General features: G+C 47.0%; 1 protein-coding gene across 1 annotated transcript in view; it reads right to left on the bottom strand.

The window, feature by feature from the left end:
• Nucleotides 1–15,695, bottom strand: part of JAK1 (Janus kinase 1) — a 180,937-nt gene that overhangs the window by 22,716 nt on the left and 142,526 nt on the right. The window contains exons 16-19 of the mRNA XM_089687961.1: nt 10,440–10,575; nt 9,371–9,522; nt 4,850–5,000; nt 722–816 (exon numbers count right to left, since the gene is read on the bottom strand). Coding sequence (XP_089544087.1) covers nt 722–816; nt 4,850–5,000; nt 9,371–9,522; nt 10,440–10,575 — 534 coding nt within the window. The remainder of the gene's footprint in view (nt 1–721; nt 817–4,849; nt 5,001–9,370; nt 9,523–10,439; nt 10,576–15,695) is intronic.

The raw sequence follows: 15,695 nt of genomic DNA, 5'->3' as shown, positions 1-15,695 counted from the left end.
TTCATATAAAAACGATTTTCCAATTTCTGTATAGAGACCCCACAGCCAGGTATACAGCAGGATAATAGACCTCAGATGCAGCCTCATTCACTAGGCAAAGATGGCCCCTTGGAACGCACCGCTCAGCGGAAATGACGTCAGACGCCGGGACGGCCATCTGGTGGATGGTGGAGGTATTATTGGCACAGAAGAATCCAATGAAAATAGTTTTTTCACGGGACTGTTTTTTGAATTTGTCACTAGACTTTTTCAGATTTTATTTAAATCACTTTATTATTTTTTATGTGTCACAATGTATTTTGATTTTTGACATTAATATTATTTATGGGCTGGGTTATTTATTTATACTGCTTTGTGGGTTTTGCGCGGGTTTAAGTTGAAATAAGTTTTTTGGTTTTGCACCCGTGTACAGCAGCATCTCACAGGGAATAGTGTGTGGGGGGGCAAGGGAGTCCTGGGCGCTGAGGTTTTTTCTTTCTTTACAAAAAAAAACCCAGCAGAGCATTTTTTTGGTGCGCTGCAGCACCGCTGGGCCCCAACACAGTAAAACCTGTGCGACGGTTACTTTCGATACTGCCGTAGTGCCGGTACGTTCTGGTACCATTGAAAATCCATGGCAATGCCCTTGCGCCTTTTGTAGTGCCAAGCACGTGTCATTGTACGTTTCACTAAAAAGAGGCCCTTATACAGCCTCTGGCTTCTGGGATTTCTCAGACTTTACCTCCCCCAAATCCCGAACTCTCTTCAGGAACCTCTTCTCGAACAAACTTGGATCAACTTCTGTAGAAACAGAGGTTTCTGTAACGATGTCTGGATCTGAAGAACAAGAGGAGAGAGGATCAATAAAAAACACATTTAAAGTATTAATCCCAAAAACAAAAAATTTAATATATTGCAGCTACCAATCATTAGATGTGATAGTCTCATTCGTTTTCTTTTAGGCTTTTTACTTCTTTTATTTCACCTGGTAATCCTACCAGTAACACACTGTCTAAGACCAGCCGTATATGGATCAAAATTCGGCCTTTACAGCAGGGGCCGGCTGAGATTCGATCCATGTATGGGTAGGCTGATTGTACACATCAATCAACTTGGGTACAACCAGAATGTGTTTTTTTTTCTATATGTGATTACTGCCAGCGGCTATAGCCACTAGCAGCAATCACTGTGTTCTGCCAGCTGGGAAGGCTTTCGGTGCCAGTGAGAGTGGTTAACATGATAAACCGAGAAGGGAAATCTTCCCATTAGGGACACAGACATCAATAAAATCCTGAGTCTCTGAGACTGAGCGGAATGCCACAAAATATTCCGGATACAAATTCATTTCCATGTAAAATCAAATCGTGTCAACACGTTTCGGAGGGGGGCAGAAGTCATCCCCTTCATCAGGGCTTAAAGATGAGAAACATCATATATACATTGGATTGGACTGGGAGAACGCAACAAACACATGGAGTACTTTGGCCACTACAATATTGAAGCACAGTTTTCATCAGCAGTTGCTTGGAGACTTTGTTTTAACATTTAAATGGTTACAGTACTACATATATTGCATGTTTTCAAGTCCAGTTTGCACCCATCAGCCATAACATTATGATCACTGACAGTTTAGGAGAATATCATGGAGTATCCCATTACAATGGCATGTGAAAGTTGGTGGAGTAGGTACATTGTCCCTAAAGCTGAAAGCAGAAAAATGTCCATTGCAGTTTGTTGTGTATGGGGCTGCATAGCCGCAGACCGGTCAGGGTGCCCATGCTGATCGGTGTCCTCTCCTGGTTCTCACAGGCTTGGCTGGCAGCAGTGGAAGCCATTGGCTCCTGCTGCTGTCAGGCAAAATCTGTACACCGGGCACATGAGCATCAGAACTGGACCAGGGAACAATGGAAGGTGGCCTGCTCTGATGAATCACGTTTTCTTTTCCATCATGTGGATGGCCGGGTGCGTCACTTACCTGGGGAGGAGACGGCATCAGGATGCGGTATGGGAAGAGGACAAGCCTGGACAGAGGCAGTGTGATACTATAGGCAATGTTCTGTTGGGAAGCCTTGGCTCCTGCCATTCATGTGGATGTTCCTTGACACATATCACCTATCTAATCATAGCTGACCAAGTACCCCCCTTCACAGAAACTGTATTCCCTGATGGCAGTGGCCTCTTTCTACAGGATAATGTGCCCTGCCACACTGCAAAAATGGTTCAAGAATGGTTTGAGGAACATGAGTTTGAGGCGTTGACTTGGCCTCTAAATTCTCCAGATCTCAATAAAGTATCTGTGCTACTAAAATAAAGTCCAGCCCCACCTCGCAACTTAAAGGACGTAAAGTGATTCTATTATTATACAGTATTTATAAAGCGCCAATGGTTCGCTCAGCGCTGTACATTACAAAGGGGGACAGAACATGTGACAGAACAATAACAATACAATGCAAAACATGAGGGGATCGAGGGCCCTGCTCCTTGGAGCTTACAATCTAGGAGGGAGGGGATGGTGGCACAGGAGGAGATAGCTGTGGGGGATGGAGTGGTAGGAAGAGTGGAGGAGGTCGGCAAGTTAGCAGGGGGTGGGGTAGGCTTCCCTGAAGAGATGGGTTTTCAGGGTGCGCCTAAAGGATAGGAGAGTAGGTGATAATCTGATGGGTTGGGGCAGGGAGTTCCAGAGGATGGGTGCCACCCTGGAGAAGTCCTGGAGGCGGGCATGGGAGGAGGAGACCAGGGAACTAGAGAGAAGGAGGTCTTGTGAGGAGCGGAGTGTGCGTGTTGGGTGGTACTTGGATATTAGGTCAGTGATGTAGTTCGGGGCAGTATAAAAGCTTAACTTAGAAAAAATAAAATAATTTTAAAAAAAACAAACGCAACCAAATTATACTTACCTGCTGTGTGCAGTGGTTTTGCACAGAGCAGCCCTGATCCTCCTCTTCTCGGGTCCCCTGCCGGTGCTCCTAGTCGCTGAAGTTGCAGTGACTTCAGAAGTGTCAATAGGAGCAGCTCTCATAGGAATACATTGAATGTCACATGTCCTGTGATTTGGGGTCTCACAAGCTGGATCACAAGTTACACAAGTGTGAAAGGAGCCTACTACTACTGGACAGAAATACCAAGAGGAGAAAAACAAATAGGTCTAGATTATTATTTGTAGGGTCAGAAAAGGGGATTTTTTTTCCCCTCCCCAAAACTGAAGCACTTGAAGAGGGATGGAGCCGTTTTTATTTGGTCCTTAAAGCAAAACTATACTCCCCTCCACTCCAGTACTGTGTCATTCTCAAACTCCTTTATGACATCTTTGGCCAGTCGTCGTCCTGGGTTCCAATCTTCCACCATTTTTACTGGCTGGGCCTGAGGTGATCTCACTCCAACAGATGCGGAGGAGTTCGTTCATCTCATTCAATGCCGAAACTCTGTGCAGCTCAGTGTACATTGCCAACAGGGCAGGCAAGAATAGTTTAAAACCCAACTCTACATTTATTGTCCCTTTAACCAATTGGTAACCCCGCTATAGCCGAATGACGGCTACAGCACGTTTACCCAGTTCTGGGAGGGTGTCATGACGTTCTCGCAGAATGCGCCCTCCGCCGTGCCCCCGGCAATCTCCGTGATCGCGGTGTCCTATGGACACAGCTGATCACTTGATGAGGTAAAAGGCCAATCACAGAGGCCTTTTACCACGTGATCAGCCGTGTCCAAATGACACAGCAGATCACGGAGTACATACAGTTGCCGGTTATCGGCTGCACTTTCCTCGTGCTGTCACAGTGTGAGGAAAGTACTACCGATAACCGGTAGCTGTCACAGAGCATGTCGGCACTGATGATCTGTGCCCTGATGATCTGTGCCCTGACCGTCTGTGCCCTGATGATCTGTGGCCAGTAGTGCCACCCATCAGCTCCACCTATCAGTGACCACCAGTGCAGCATCATCAGTGCCTCCTCATCAATGCCCACCAGTGCCGCCTATCAGTGCCCATCAGCGCTGCCTATCAGTGCAGCCTCATCAACGCACATCAGTGAAGGAGAAAAATTACCTGTTTGCAAAATTTTATAATCGAAACAAAAAACTTTTTTTTTTTTTATCTTTTTTTGTTTATAGTGCAAAAAATAAACCCTAGTGGCAATTATATACCACCAAAAGAAATCTCTGTGTGAAAAAAAATTATAAAATAGTCTTCAAAATTTTTGGACTTTCATTTATATAGCAAATAAAATAAAAATCCCAGCGGTGAATAAATACCACCAAAATAAAGTTTTATCTGTCTCAAAAAAAATGCTAAAAAATTCATTAAGGGTACAATATTGCATGACCGCGCAGTTGTCATTCAAAGTACGACAGCGCTGAAAGCTGAAAACTGGCCTGGGCACAAAGGAGGTATAAATGCCCGGTAGGCAAGTGGCTAAAAAGGCAGAGAGGCAGGTGGATGACATCACAATCTCCACCTCAGCCACAGAACATTTTGTATTCATTCACAGAATACAAAGCCTCCTGTGAATGGCTGTGCAGCACTCAGCCTGACTATTTTGTTTCAGGAGTGGGAAGGGAAGTCCCTGTCCCATTGCTGGAACACGGTGCTGTATACTGTATGTAGCTGGGTTTATACAGTTAATACAGCTTGCCCAGCAAGGTTAAGTGCAACTTTAGTGCAGTAAATCGTTTGTTTAGGACAGCTTGGCCCAAACAAATGATTTAAAAAAAGGACAAACGTGGACATTAATGTAGAAGAGGCATAGTAAGTTCCTTCTGTATAAAAAGCCTGAATGTTCCCAACTATTTTATTTCACACATAAAGTTGCACTTTAATCAAAGATCTCTGTGGTCAGAGCTCTAACTAAAGGAGGCCCCCGACCCCAAGACTCACTCTGCTCCTCCAGCTTATTGATCTCCCGCATTATGGCTCGGAAGAACGGCCGTCTGTTGGAGTCGTAGTTCATACAGTTGATGATCAGGTTGGCCAGCTCTTCGCAAGATGGCTTTGTCAGCATGAAGCATCCTTCGTAAAACCTCTCTTTCTGCAAAACAGTCATGAAAATCTAATTAGAATCAAGCGTACACGATGCTGTGTTTTAAAAAACAAAAAAAACAAAAAACAAAGAATACTATTAAGTGCCACTTTGCAATAAACAGAATGTTAAAAGGAATTATATGTTGGTTTTGTATATATGTCCTATATGTTTACAATCAGAACTATCCTTCGCTGCTTTGCTGAAAAATAAGCAGGTTTACAGTCGTTAAAATTTCCACACGAGTGACTAAGCCAAAGAAGCGACTCCTCCTCCTCTGCCTGCTCTGTTCACATGGTCCATATGAGAGTTTTGATCCGAAAGAGACAGTAAACTGACCAGAGGTTTCTCTGACCCCTCCAGCTGTTGCAGAACTACAAGTCCCATGAGGCATTGCAAGGCTGACAGTTACAATCATGACTCCCAAAGTCAGAGACGTGATGGGGTTTGCAGTTCCATGACAGCTGGAGGGCTACAGGTTGGGCACCCATGCTCTAAGGCACAGGTGTCAAACTGGCGACCCTCCAGCTGTTGTGAAACTACAAGTCCCATGAGGCATTGCAAGGCTGACAGTTACAAGCATGACTCCCAAAGGCAGAGACGTGATGGGGTTTGCAGTTCCATGACAGCTGGAGGGTCACAGGTTGAGCACCTAGGGGTAGGCAACCTAAGAGCCGCAGGACTACAAGTTCCATCATGCCTCTGCAAGTCATAGCTGTAACTGTCAGTTTTGTAATCTGCAATGCCTCATGGGAAATGTAGTTCCACAACAGCTAGAGAGCCACAGGTTGCCTACCCCTGCTCTAAGGTAGAGGTGTCAAACTGGAGGCCTTCCAGCTGTTGCGGAACTACAAATCCCATGAGCCATTGTAAGGCTGACAGTTACAAGCATGACTCCCAGAGGAATGATGGGGCTTGCAGTTCCGTGACAGCTGGAGGGCCACAGGTTGAGCACCCATACTCCAAGGCACAGGTGTCAAACTGGCGGCCCTCCAGCTGTTGCGGAACTACAAGTCCCATGAAGCATTGCAGGGCTGAGTTACAAGCATGACTCCCAAAGGCAGAGGCATGATGGGGCTTGCAGTTCCATGACAGCTGGAGGGCCACATGTTGAGCACCCATGCTCTAAGGGCTGGTTTACACCATGCTTTCCAGTTTAGCTTTTTTCTGCATCCAAAAACGCACAAAAAAGTAGGTTACATGCTTGTGAATGGCATGGTTCACATCAGTGCTTGCAGTTCCAGTGCGTTCCAGTAAAAAAAAAAATAAAAAAACACAAACATGCTGCATTTATCATGCAGAAAACTGTACTAAAAAGCAGTAAAACGTATCAAAAACGCGCTAGAATGCATCAAAAATGCACTGGAATGTGTAAAAAATGTGTTTCTATGGCATCAGCGTCATGGATTCACCCTGTGCTAAAGGTTTCTTTATAAAGCAAACAAAAAATAAAAAGGCATAATACAAAAAAAATGAGTTTAAAACTTACAAAAAAAAAAAAATGTGACTGACCCAAAACCATTCTGATTACCATTTAACTAAATGAGGCTGTGAAAAGTTCTGCGATGAACAACATTAGGCCAGAACAGTCATTGGCCAGCAATTTGTTACCAGTCTGTGGAAGAGAACAGACCTGAAACTAGAAGCAGCAATGACAATTGGCCAATGTCTGTGGAGTGTGCAAGCTGCTAACCACCCCTATCCTCATTAATGGCGAGTTGTAGCAGGAAAAGCCGACCCCACAAAGTGCATCCTTATCCCTAATTATAGGTTCAAAAAAAGGGCCGACTGAAACTTGTGCGTACAGAAGCCAACATGACAAGAAACAGTTACAAAGAGTACCTGTCACTCATTCTGTCTAGGGCCAGGCAGAACCAAAACTTACTCTACCATCTCATTAAAAAAAGGTTACAGTTGCAAGAAAAAGTATGTGAACCCCTTGGGATTACGTGGAGTTTTGCATGAATTGGGCATAAAATGTGCTCTGAACGTCATCTAAGTCACAATAGAAGAACACAGTCTGCTGAACATAATACTACACAAACATTAGATGTTGCCATGGTTTAATTGCACATAACATGTAAACATTCACAGTGCAGGGAGGAAAAAGTATGTGAACCTTTGGACTTAACTGGTTGACCCTCCTTTGGCAGCAATAACCTCAACCAAACGTTTCCTGTAGTTGCAGATCAGACCTGCACAACGATCTGGAGTCATTTTGGACCACTCCTCTTCACAAAACTGTTTCAGTGTAGCAATATTCTTGGGATGTCTGGTGTGAATCGCTCTCTTAAGGTCATGCCACAGCATTTCAATCGGGTTGAGGTCAGGACTCTGACTGGGCCACTCCAGAAGGCGTATTCTGTGCTGTTGCAGCCATTGTTTTGTTGAATGACTTGTATGCTTTGGGTCATTGTCCTGTTGCATCACCCATCCTCTGCGGAGCTTCAGTTGGCGGACAGATGGTCGTACGTTTTCCTGCAAAATGTCTTGATAAACTCTGGAATTCATTTTCCCATCAATGACAACAATCCATCCCAGCCCTGAGGCAGCAAAGCAGCCCCAAACCATGATGCTCCCTCCGCCATGTTTCACAGTGGGGATGAGGTTTTGATGTTGGTGTGCTGTGCCTTTTTTTCTCCACACATAGTGTTGTGTGTTCTTCCCAAACAACTCAATCTTGGTTTCATCTGTCCACAGTATATTTTGCCAGTAGTGCTGTGGAACATCCAGGTGCTCTTTTGCAAACTTCAAACGTGCTGCAATATTCTTTTTGGACAGCAATGGCTTCCTCCGTGGTGTCCTCCCATGTACTCCATTCTTGTTTAATGTTTTCCTTATTGTAGATGTGTCAACAAAAATGTTAGCATGTGCCAGAGATTTCTGTAGGTCTTTAGCTGACACTCTGGGATTCTTCTTTACCTCATGCAGCATTCTGCGCTGTGCTCTTGCAGTCATTTTTACAGGACGACCACGCCTAGGGAGAGTAGCAACAGTGCTCAACGTTCTCCATTTGTAGACAGTCTGTCTTACCGTGGACACATGAACATCAAGGCTTTTGGAGATACTTTTGTAACCCTTTCCAGCTTCATGCAAGTCAACAATTCTTGATCGTAGGTCTTCTGAGAGCTCTTTTCTGCGAGGCATGGTTCACATTAGACAGGGCTTCTTGAAACCAGTAAACCCAAAACAGGTGTGTGTTTTTTAAGGGCAGGACAGCTGTCAGCAACACATCCAATATCATCACACTGATTGGAGTCAAGGTTGGCTCACTCCTGGCTCCAATTAGCTCTGGGAGAAGTCATTAAGCTAGGGCCTCACATACTTTTTCCTCCCTGCACTGTGAATGTTTACATGTTATGTGCAATTAAACCATGGCAACATCTAATGTTTGTGTATTATTATGTTCAGCAGACTGTGTTCTTCTATTGTGACTTAGATGACGTTCAGAGCACATTTTATGCCCAATTCATGCAAAACTCCACGTAATCCCAAGGGGTTCACATACTTTTTCTTGCAACTGTATGCCCCAAGTTAAAGTGGCATCACTAGCTCTTCCTGAAAGCATTTAACAATGCAAGAGGCATTACTTGAATCTCGGTGTACTTTGTGTATTTCTTGCAGATCTGTTCAGTAATCCAGTGTGAGACTTTCCCTCTGTGCAGAGCTTCCTGTAATACAGACCGCTCACTGCTGCTCTCTCTCCTTGAGCAGGATGACTGGTCTCGTCTCCGCCCACTCCTGTAGTTTTCCGTAGGCAGCCTGAAGTGAGCGGAGCTGCTGCTAGGCCCCTCCCACAGCTCAACTCCCTGCACAGCACTATGAAGATGCCACTGCTACTTTTACAAGCTAATAACTTGTCTTTTTGGACTTTTATTACTTTTTGTATGTATTGTGCATTTGGTGCACACAAAGTGGATTTATATCCTTGGTGGGTATTCTGGAATATATTTAAATGATAGGAGTATATTTTAGGGTTGGCGTTTGTTGTTCAATGCAAGTTCTGTCATACTGTGTGCCATAGAGGGAGGATGCACAGATCAATGGTGATCTCTTTGGCTTCTTTTATGTCTGAGAATTCAAGAGCGGTTTTTGCTGGAGAAGAGGGCGATGCTCTTTGGTGTCCAGACTCCTCCAATAATCAGCTGATTTCTAGTGCTAGGAGAAATGCAACACATAAGCTTTGCAAAGATTGTGGAACTGGGAATTCTGGCCAGAAGACCTCACACCTCCACGTGATATAAACAGCCAGCATGCGATTCAACTTGTTAACAACATAGAAATGATCAGCTCTGGATTGGAGATATTCTTTAACCCATTATGACATCAAACAACATTGCACGGGTGTAAATTGGACATGTAGAGGAAGTCACCCATACCTCCGCCAGGGTCTTGTCCTTCAAAGGAACCTCTCCATTAAAGCAGATCTCCCACAATGTGGTTCCAAAGCTCCATTTGTCAGCAGCTACAGTCAAGATTCGGGAATCTTCCACACACTCCGGAGCAATCCACGGAATTCTCTCCACACGCTCTAGGGTAAAAAAAAAGTTGGGACTAAGGGGCACATTTATAACAAGCAGCATTTTACAGCTCATTTATAAAATGAAGCCCACGGTGTGAATCCTTTCTCTGCTGATCACAGCAAAATGGATTTCATTACAGCAAGAAAGGCAGGCCACACGACCGGCAGGCCACACGACCGGCAGGCCACACGACCGGCAGGCCACACGACCGGCAGGCCACACGACCGGCTTTTTCCAAGCCCCCACCATTCACTCATTTCATTTCAACAGTGCTCTGGTAGGTATGTAGTGTCCAAACCAACAGTGCGAAGCATATTTGTAAAGCTCATCACTAAGGCTTACTCATATGTGCTAACCTAAGTGCACATGGACGCCCAAGCGCTGGCCCGCACACCGGCGCACCAGCGCTGGCCCGCACACCGGCGCTGGCCCGCACACCGGCGCACCAGCGCTGGCCCGCACACCGGCGCACCAGCGCTGGCCCGCACACCGGCGCACCAGCGCTGGCCCGCACACCGGCGCACCAGCGCTGGCCCGCACACCGGCGCACCAGCGCTGGCCCGCACACCGACGCACCAGCGCTGGCCCGCACACCGACGCACCAGCGCTGGCCCGCACACCGACGCACCAGCGCTGGCCCGCACACCGGCGCACCAGCGCTGGCCCGCACACCGACGCACCAGCGCTGGCCCGCACACCGACGCACAATTGTTTCATCCCTGTGCAGGCAATCCCATTCATGTCAATTAGGAAGCAGTGGCTGCCCAGACACGGCCCTTGCTCCCAATTTGACAGCCTTGTGGGGTGAGTCCCCCTCAGACCCCTACATCACAACACATTCTTCAGCAAACTCGGCACTTTACAAAGCCAGGATCAGTGGAGTGGGTGTGAGGTGGCTGGTTTAGGAGACTCGCTGCTCTCTTACCTTGTCGGGACAGCACAGTTATAGGAATCCCAGGGTCACTCAGCTTGATGAAGGGGCCACAGTCATGGTCTATCCCTTCTCTCGCAAGTAGGATATTCTTAGTGCGGACATTCCCGTGTACCAAGTCCTTATCTTCCTGCAGAAGAAAACATGACGTCTCTGTTTAGTCTGAAAGCCCTGAAGGCACATACATGCATACATACATGCATACATACATACATGCATATCAGAGAATTTCAAATGTAACAATCAGATGAGCTGGATCAGGTTTATCATTTTGGGCATTTTACCATCAACCAAAATCAATATCCTAGTAAATTTACATTAGACGACATTGTCTTGACCTTTTTGTGTTTTTTTTTTTATTGTTTGCACTACAAGCTGCAGTGAAGGCTGTAAATCCAGTCCCAGCACAGGTGAGGGGTGAAATGAAAGCTGGCAAGAATCGGGGTTTGTTTACTGTTGGGACAGTAGTAGAGTCCTGTGTCATGGTGTCCACCAGTTCATGCAGAAGGTTTGGAGTTTAGGTAATGCATTTTTGATTGGCTAACTTAGGTTATTAAAGATGCTTTCAGGAGGTCTAAGATTCCTTCTTAGTGAACAAAGGGCATCACTTAAACTCCAAACTTTCTGCATTTATCGTTGGGTTCCAGCGCAGTGTGTGCCATGGCAAGTTGTATCCACAACATACGCTTGGGGAAGGGCAGGTAAGCTGCTTAGCTGGCCACAGGCTCAAACTAACCTGGAACATTACTTTAAAAAAAAAAAAAAAAAAATTAAGGAGAGGATGAATTTATTGTGAGATTTTGAGCAACAACCTCCTTCCCTCAGTCAGAGCATTGAAGATGGGTCATGGCTGGGTCTTCCAACATGACAACGACCCGAAGCACACAGCCAGGAGAACCAAGGAGTGGCTCCGTAAGAAGCATATCAAGGTTCTGGAGTGGCCTAGCCAGTCTCCAGACCTAAATCCAATAGAACATCTTTGGAGGGAGCTGAAACTCCGTGTTGCTCAGCGACAGCCCCGAAACCTGACAGATGTAGAGGAGATCTGTGTGGAGGAGTCGGCCAAAATCCCTGTTGCAGTGCAAACCTGGTCAGGAACTACAGGAAACGTCTGACCTCTGTAATTGCAGACAAAGGCTTCTGTACCAAATATTAACATTGATTTCTCAGGTGTTCAAATACTTATGTTCAGCAGTGCAAGACAAATACATTCTTTACAAATCATACAATGCGATTTCCTGAATTTTCTTTTTAAATTCTGTCTCTCAGAGTGGGAATGCACCTACAATGTGAATGTCAGACCCCTCCATGATTTCTAAGTGGGAGAACTTGCAAAATCGCAGGGTGTTCAAATACTTCTGTTCCTCACTGTACGCACACTTGCATATACTAGTATCACCATTTTGCGTGCGGAATATGCTTGTATGATTTACAAGGCATTGGGTGCAATTCTGAACAGCAAGTGTTGATTTGATTTTTGATAATAAACTTTAGGGATCTTATTGCTGTAGAAGTGCGGTCATCCAATCTTCATGTTTCCTGCTTCGTTTTTATTATAGGCTGTGAAAATGCACAAAAATGTAGTGTGTGTATATACAGTATATATAATCCTACATATTTTTTTTAATCCTGTCATCTGCCAATTATAGTATTAAATTGAGATACAATGACACCTTGTGCCAGACTGGTATTTTCAACCTGAATGCACATTTTGTAAATGAAATCTCCAGCTTGTGAGTACTTTGCAATAACTGACGTGGTGATCACATGATCTAAAACCACTGTGGAGGACTGGAGCGGTGACAGTTTGATCTGATCACTAATAGTATCATCTGTCACAGGGAGGAAGTAGATTAAAGTGGTTATAAAAGCTCAAGATTTTTTACCTTCATGCATTCTATGCCTAAAGTTAAAAACCTTCTGTGTGCAGCTCCCCCCCAACTCCCCCGAAAACGTACCTGAGCCCCACCTTGATCCAGCAGTGTGCATGAAAGCCTTGGCTCTCCCAGTTCTCTCCCTCCTCACTGGATGAGATGGCAGTGGCAGCCATTGGCGCCAGCTACTGCCAATCATAGCCAATGAGCCTAGAGCAGGGGTGGAGCTGCTTGTTATGGGGGCACTAGGGGGAGGGAGGGAACCTGAGAAGAGGAGGATCGGGGCTGCTCTGTGCAAAAACCATTATAGTATTGCAGTATTAATATCACATGCTTGTTATTGATACTATCACTTTAATGTACCCTCAATTGCTGGGCATCATTTAGAGCAGGGGTCTCCAAACTATGGCCCTCAACTGCTGAAGTACTACAAGTCCCATCATGCCTCTGGGAGTCTTGCCTGTGGATGTCAGAGTCTTGCAAGGCCTCATGGGACTTGCAGTTCATCAACCCCTGGAGGGCCATTGTTTGGAGAGCCCCGATTTACAGCAATGTCAATCTACAGACTGCGAGCAGAAATGGGTTAAAGGATTAAAAAATAAAGACTGCAACAGCTAGCACGCATCCGACCGCCAGATGCCAGAAAGCGTGTATCCGACCGCCAGATCCCAGAAAGCACGCAACCGACCGCCAGACGCCAGAAAGCACGCATCCGACCGCCAGACCCCAGAAAGCACGCATCCGACCGCCAGACAGCACGCATCCGACCGCCAGATCCCAGACAGCACGCATCCGACCGCCAGATCCCAGAAAGCACGCATCCGACCGCCAGACGCCAGAAAGCACGCATCCGACCGCCAGAAAGCACGCATCCGACCGCCAGGCGCCAGAAAGCACGCATCCGACCGCCAGACGCCAGAAAGCACGCATCCGACCGCCAGATCACAGACAGCATGCATCCGACCGCCAGATCACAGACAGCACGCATCCGACCGCCAGAAAGCACGCATCCGACCGCCAGAAAGCACGCATCCGACCGCCAGAAAGCACGCATCCGACCGCCAGAAAGCACGCATCCGACCGCCAGAAAGCACGCATCCGACCGCCAGATGCCAGAAAGCACGCATCCGACCGCCAGACGCCAGAAAGCACGCATCCGACCGCCAGATGCCAGAAAGCACGCATCCGACCGCCAGACGCCAGAAAGCACGCATCCGACCGCCAGATGCCAGAAAGCACGCATCCGACCGCCAGATGCCAGAAAGCACGCATCCGACCGCCAGACCCCAGAAAGCACGCATCCGACCGCCAGACCCCAGAAAGCACGCATCCGACCGCCAGATCCCACGCATCCGACTGCCAGATCCCAGACAGCACGCATCCGACCGCCAGATCCCAGAAAGCACGCATCCGACCGCCAGATCCCAGAAAGCACGCATCCGACCGCCAGATCCCAGAAAGCACGCATCCGACCGCCAGATCCCAGAAAGCACGCATCCGACCGCCAGATCCCAGAAAGCACGCATCCGACCGCCAGATCCCAGAAAGCACGCATCCGATCGCCAGATCCCAGAAAGCATGCATCCGACCTCCAGATCCCAGAAATGCATGGTTTTCTCAGCACAAGGCTTTCATCATTCTGAATGCATCCCATTACATAACACATGAATTTCCTGACTGTAGATCCGTGCCCACAGACACAGGCTGCCTGGAAATGCCATCCGCCCGTGCTGGGAATCGTGTGTAAACACGCACATAATTGATGGCTCGCACACAGATGATTCGCTTTCCGTTCATCTCCCTGGAAGGATGTCTGATTCAGCGGCAGTTGTCAGCTTGCCCGGCCGGAGATGAGAAGTAATTGATAGATGGGATTAGTAATGAACTGCCACTAATTGAGGTGACCGCATTTCATCTGCGATTTAATACAGCCATTTAGCAATAAACCGCTATTATGGGAAGCCAAACCCCACGCGCTGAAAATTAATCGTGTTATCGATTTCTCTCGCTTGCTAACCCATTTATTTCCTGAATCATATGCAGCCATAATATGAGCAGTAAAATACCGGCTTTGGGAAGAGGGACCTGCGGCCACCCCCCTGCTGGAGAAACGCAGGACCCCCATGCATTGATAGGACAAGGTCCTTTGGCCTCCAAGGCGAAAAATGCGCATCGCTCAGCACCCCCATGTCTTGTAATCTGCTTAGTGGTGTCTGCGGTTATACCGGTACCCCCGGTTCACATATATGCGGCCGCGCAGGTCAGCGTTTTTTTCGCGGGCATGAGAGCCCATTTGTGACATGCAGGGAAGAAGTTCCTGCACTTTTTCTGAAAACGCAGCCCGCATGGTAACCTCGGTTCCCAGTACGGTTGCGTTTTCCAGTGCAGGTGGCGTTCCATTAGAACTAATGCCAACCGCCCGTGGGTCCGCATTCCTCCGTGCGGGTGGTGCGGCAGCACAGATTTTTGTGAGGATCCGCGGTTACCCCCGGTTCACATCTATGCGGTCATGCGGGACGCATTTTGCTCATGCACAAGCAACCATTCATTTGAATGGACTCCCATGCCCATGACACGCAGGGAAAGAAGTCCCTGCACTTCTTTGGAAAACGCAGCACACACAGGAACCTCTGTTCTCAGTACGGTTGCGTTTTCCAGTGCGGGCGGCGAGCCATTAGAACGAATGGCACCCACGGGTCCACAATTCTCTCTGCACCACCCGCACAGATGTGAACCTAGGGTTAGAATTAATGGCACCCGCCCGCGGGTCCGCATTCCTCTGTGCACGTCTGCACGGATTTTCGGGTGGATCCACAGCCGTACCACCCACACAGATGTGAACCAAGCCTTAAAACCTATCTAAAGCCAAAACTTTTATTATTTTTTTTTTTTGTATAAAAGTAAGGAGAGGTCAGAACTGCTGTCAGGTGATTGTGAAATCATCCACCTGCCTCTCCACCTCTGCCAATCAGAGAAAACCTTGTGTTCATTTATAAACATAAGGCTTCCTTACCCCGACTCACTTCTTACTCTTACTGGAGGTGGGTGGGACGTCCCCATATCACAGTGCTGTATACTGAATGAAGATGATGCTACACACACTGACATCAAAGCATCTATTAGTAAAGGAAACAGCCGGCCCAAACTAACTATTTAGAGTAGTGGGTACAAACTGTGGCCCTTCACTTGCCTTTGTCGGGCCCTTGGGACACTATTTCTCTTACTGAAAGGAGGCATTATTTCCTTCTACTGACACCAATTATGAGGCACCATTCTTTCTACTGAAACGAACAGTGGGGCACAATTCCTCTCATCAACGACAACAGTGGGGCCCTATTCAAATGACACCAATGATGAGCCATACTTCCTTCCACTG

This window comes from Staurois parvus, unplaced genomic scaffold (genome assembly GCF_062004578.1).
Source record: "Staurois parvus isolate SC_StPar_1 unplaced genomic scaffold, SC_StPar_1.0 ptg000441l, whole genome shotgun sequence".
NCBI classification, from domain to species: domain Eukaryota; kingdom Metazoa; phylum Chordata; class Amphibia; order Anura; family Ranidae; genus Staurois; species Staurois parvus.
This window is presented reverse-complemented; position numbering and strand designations above follow the sequence as displayed.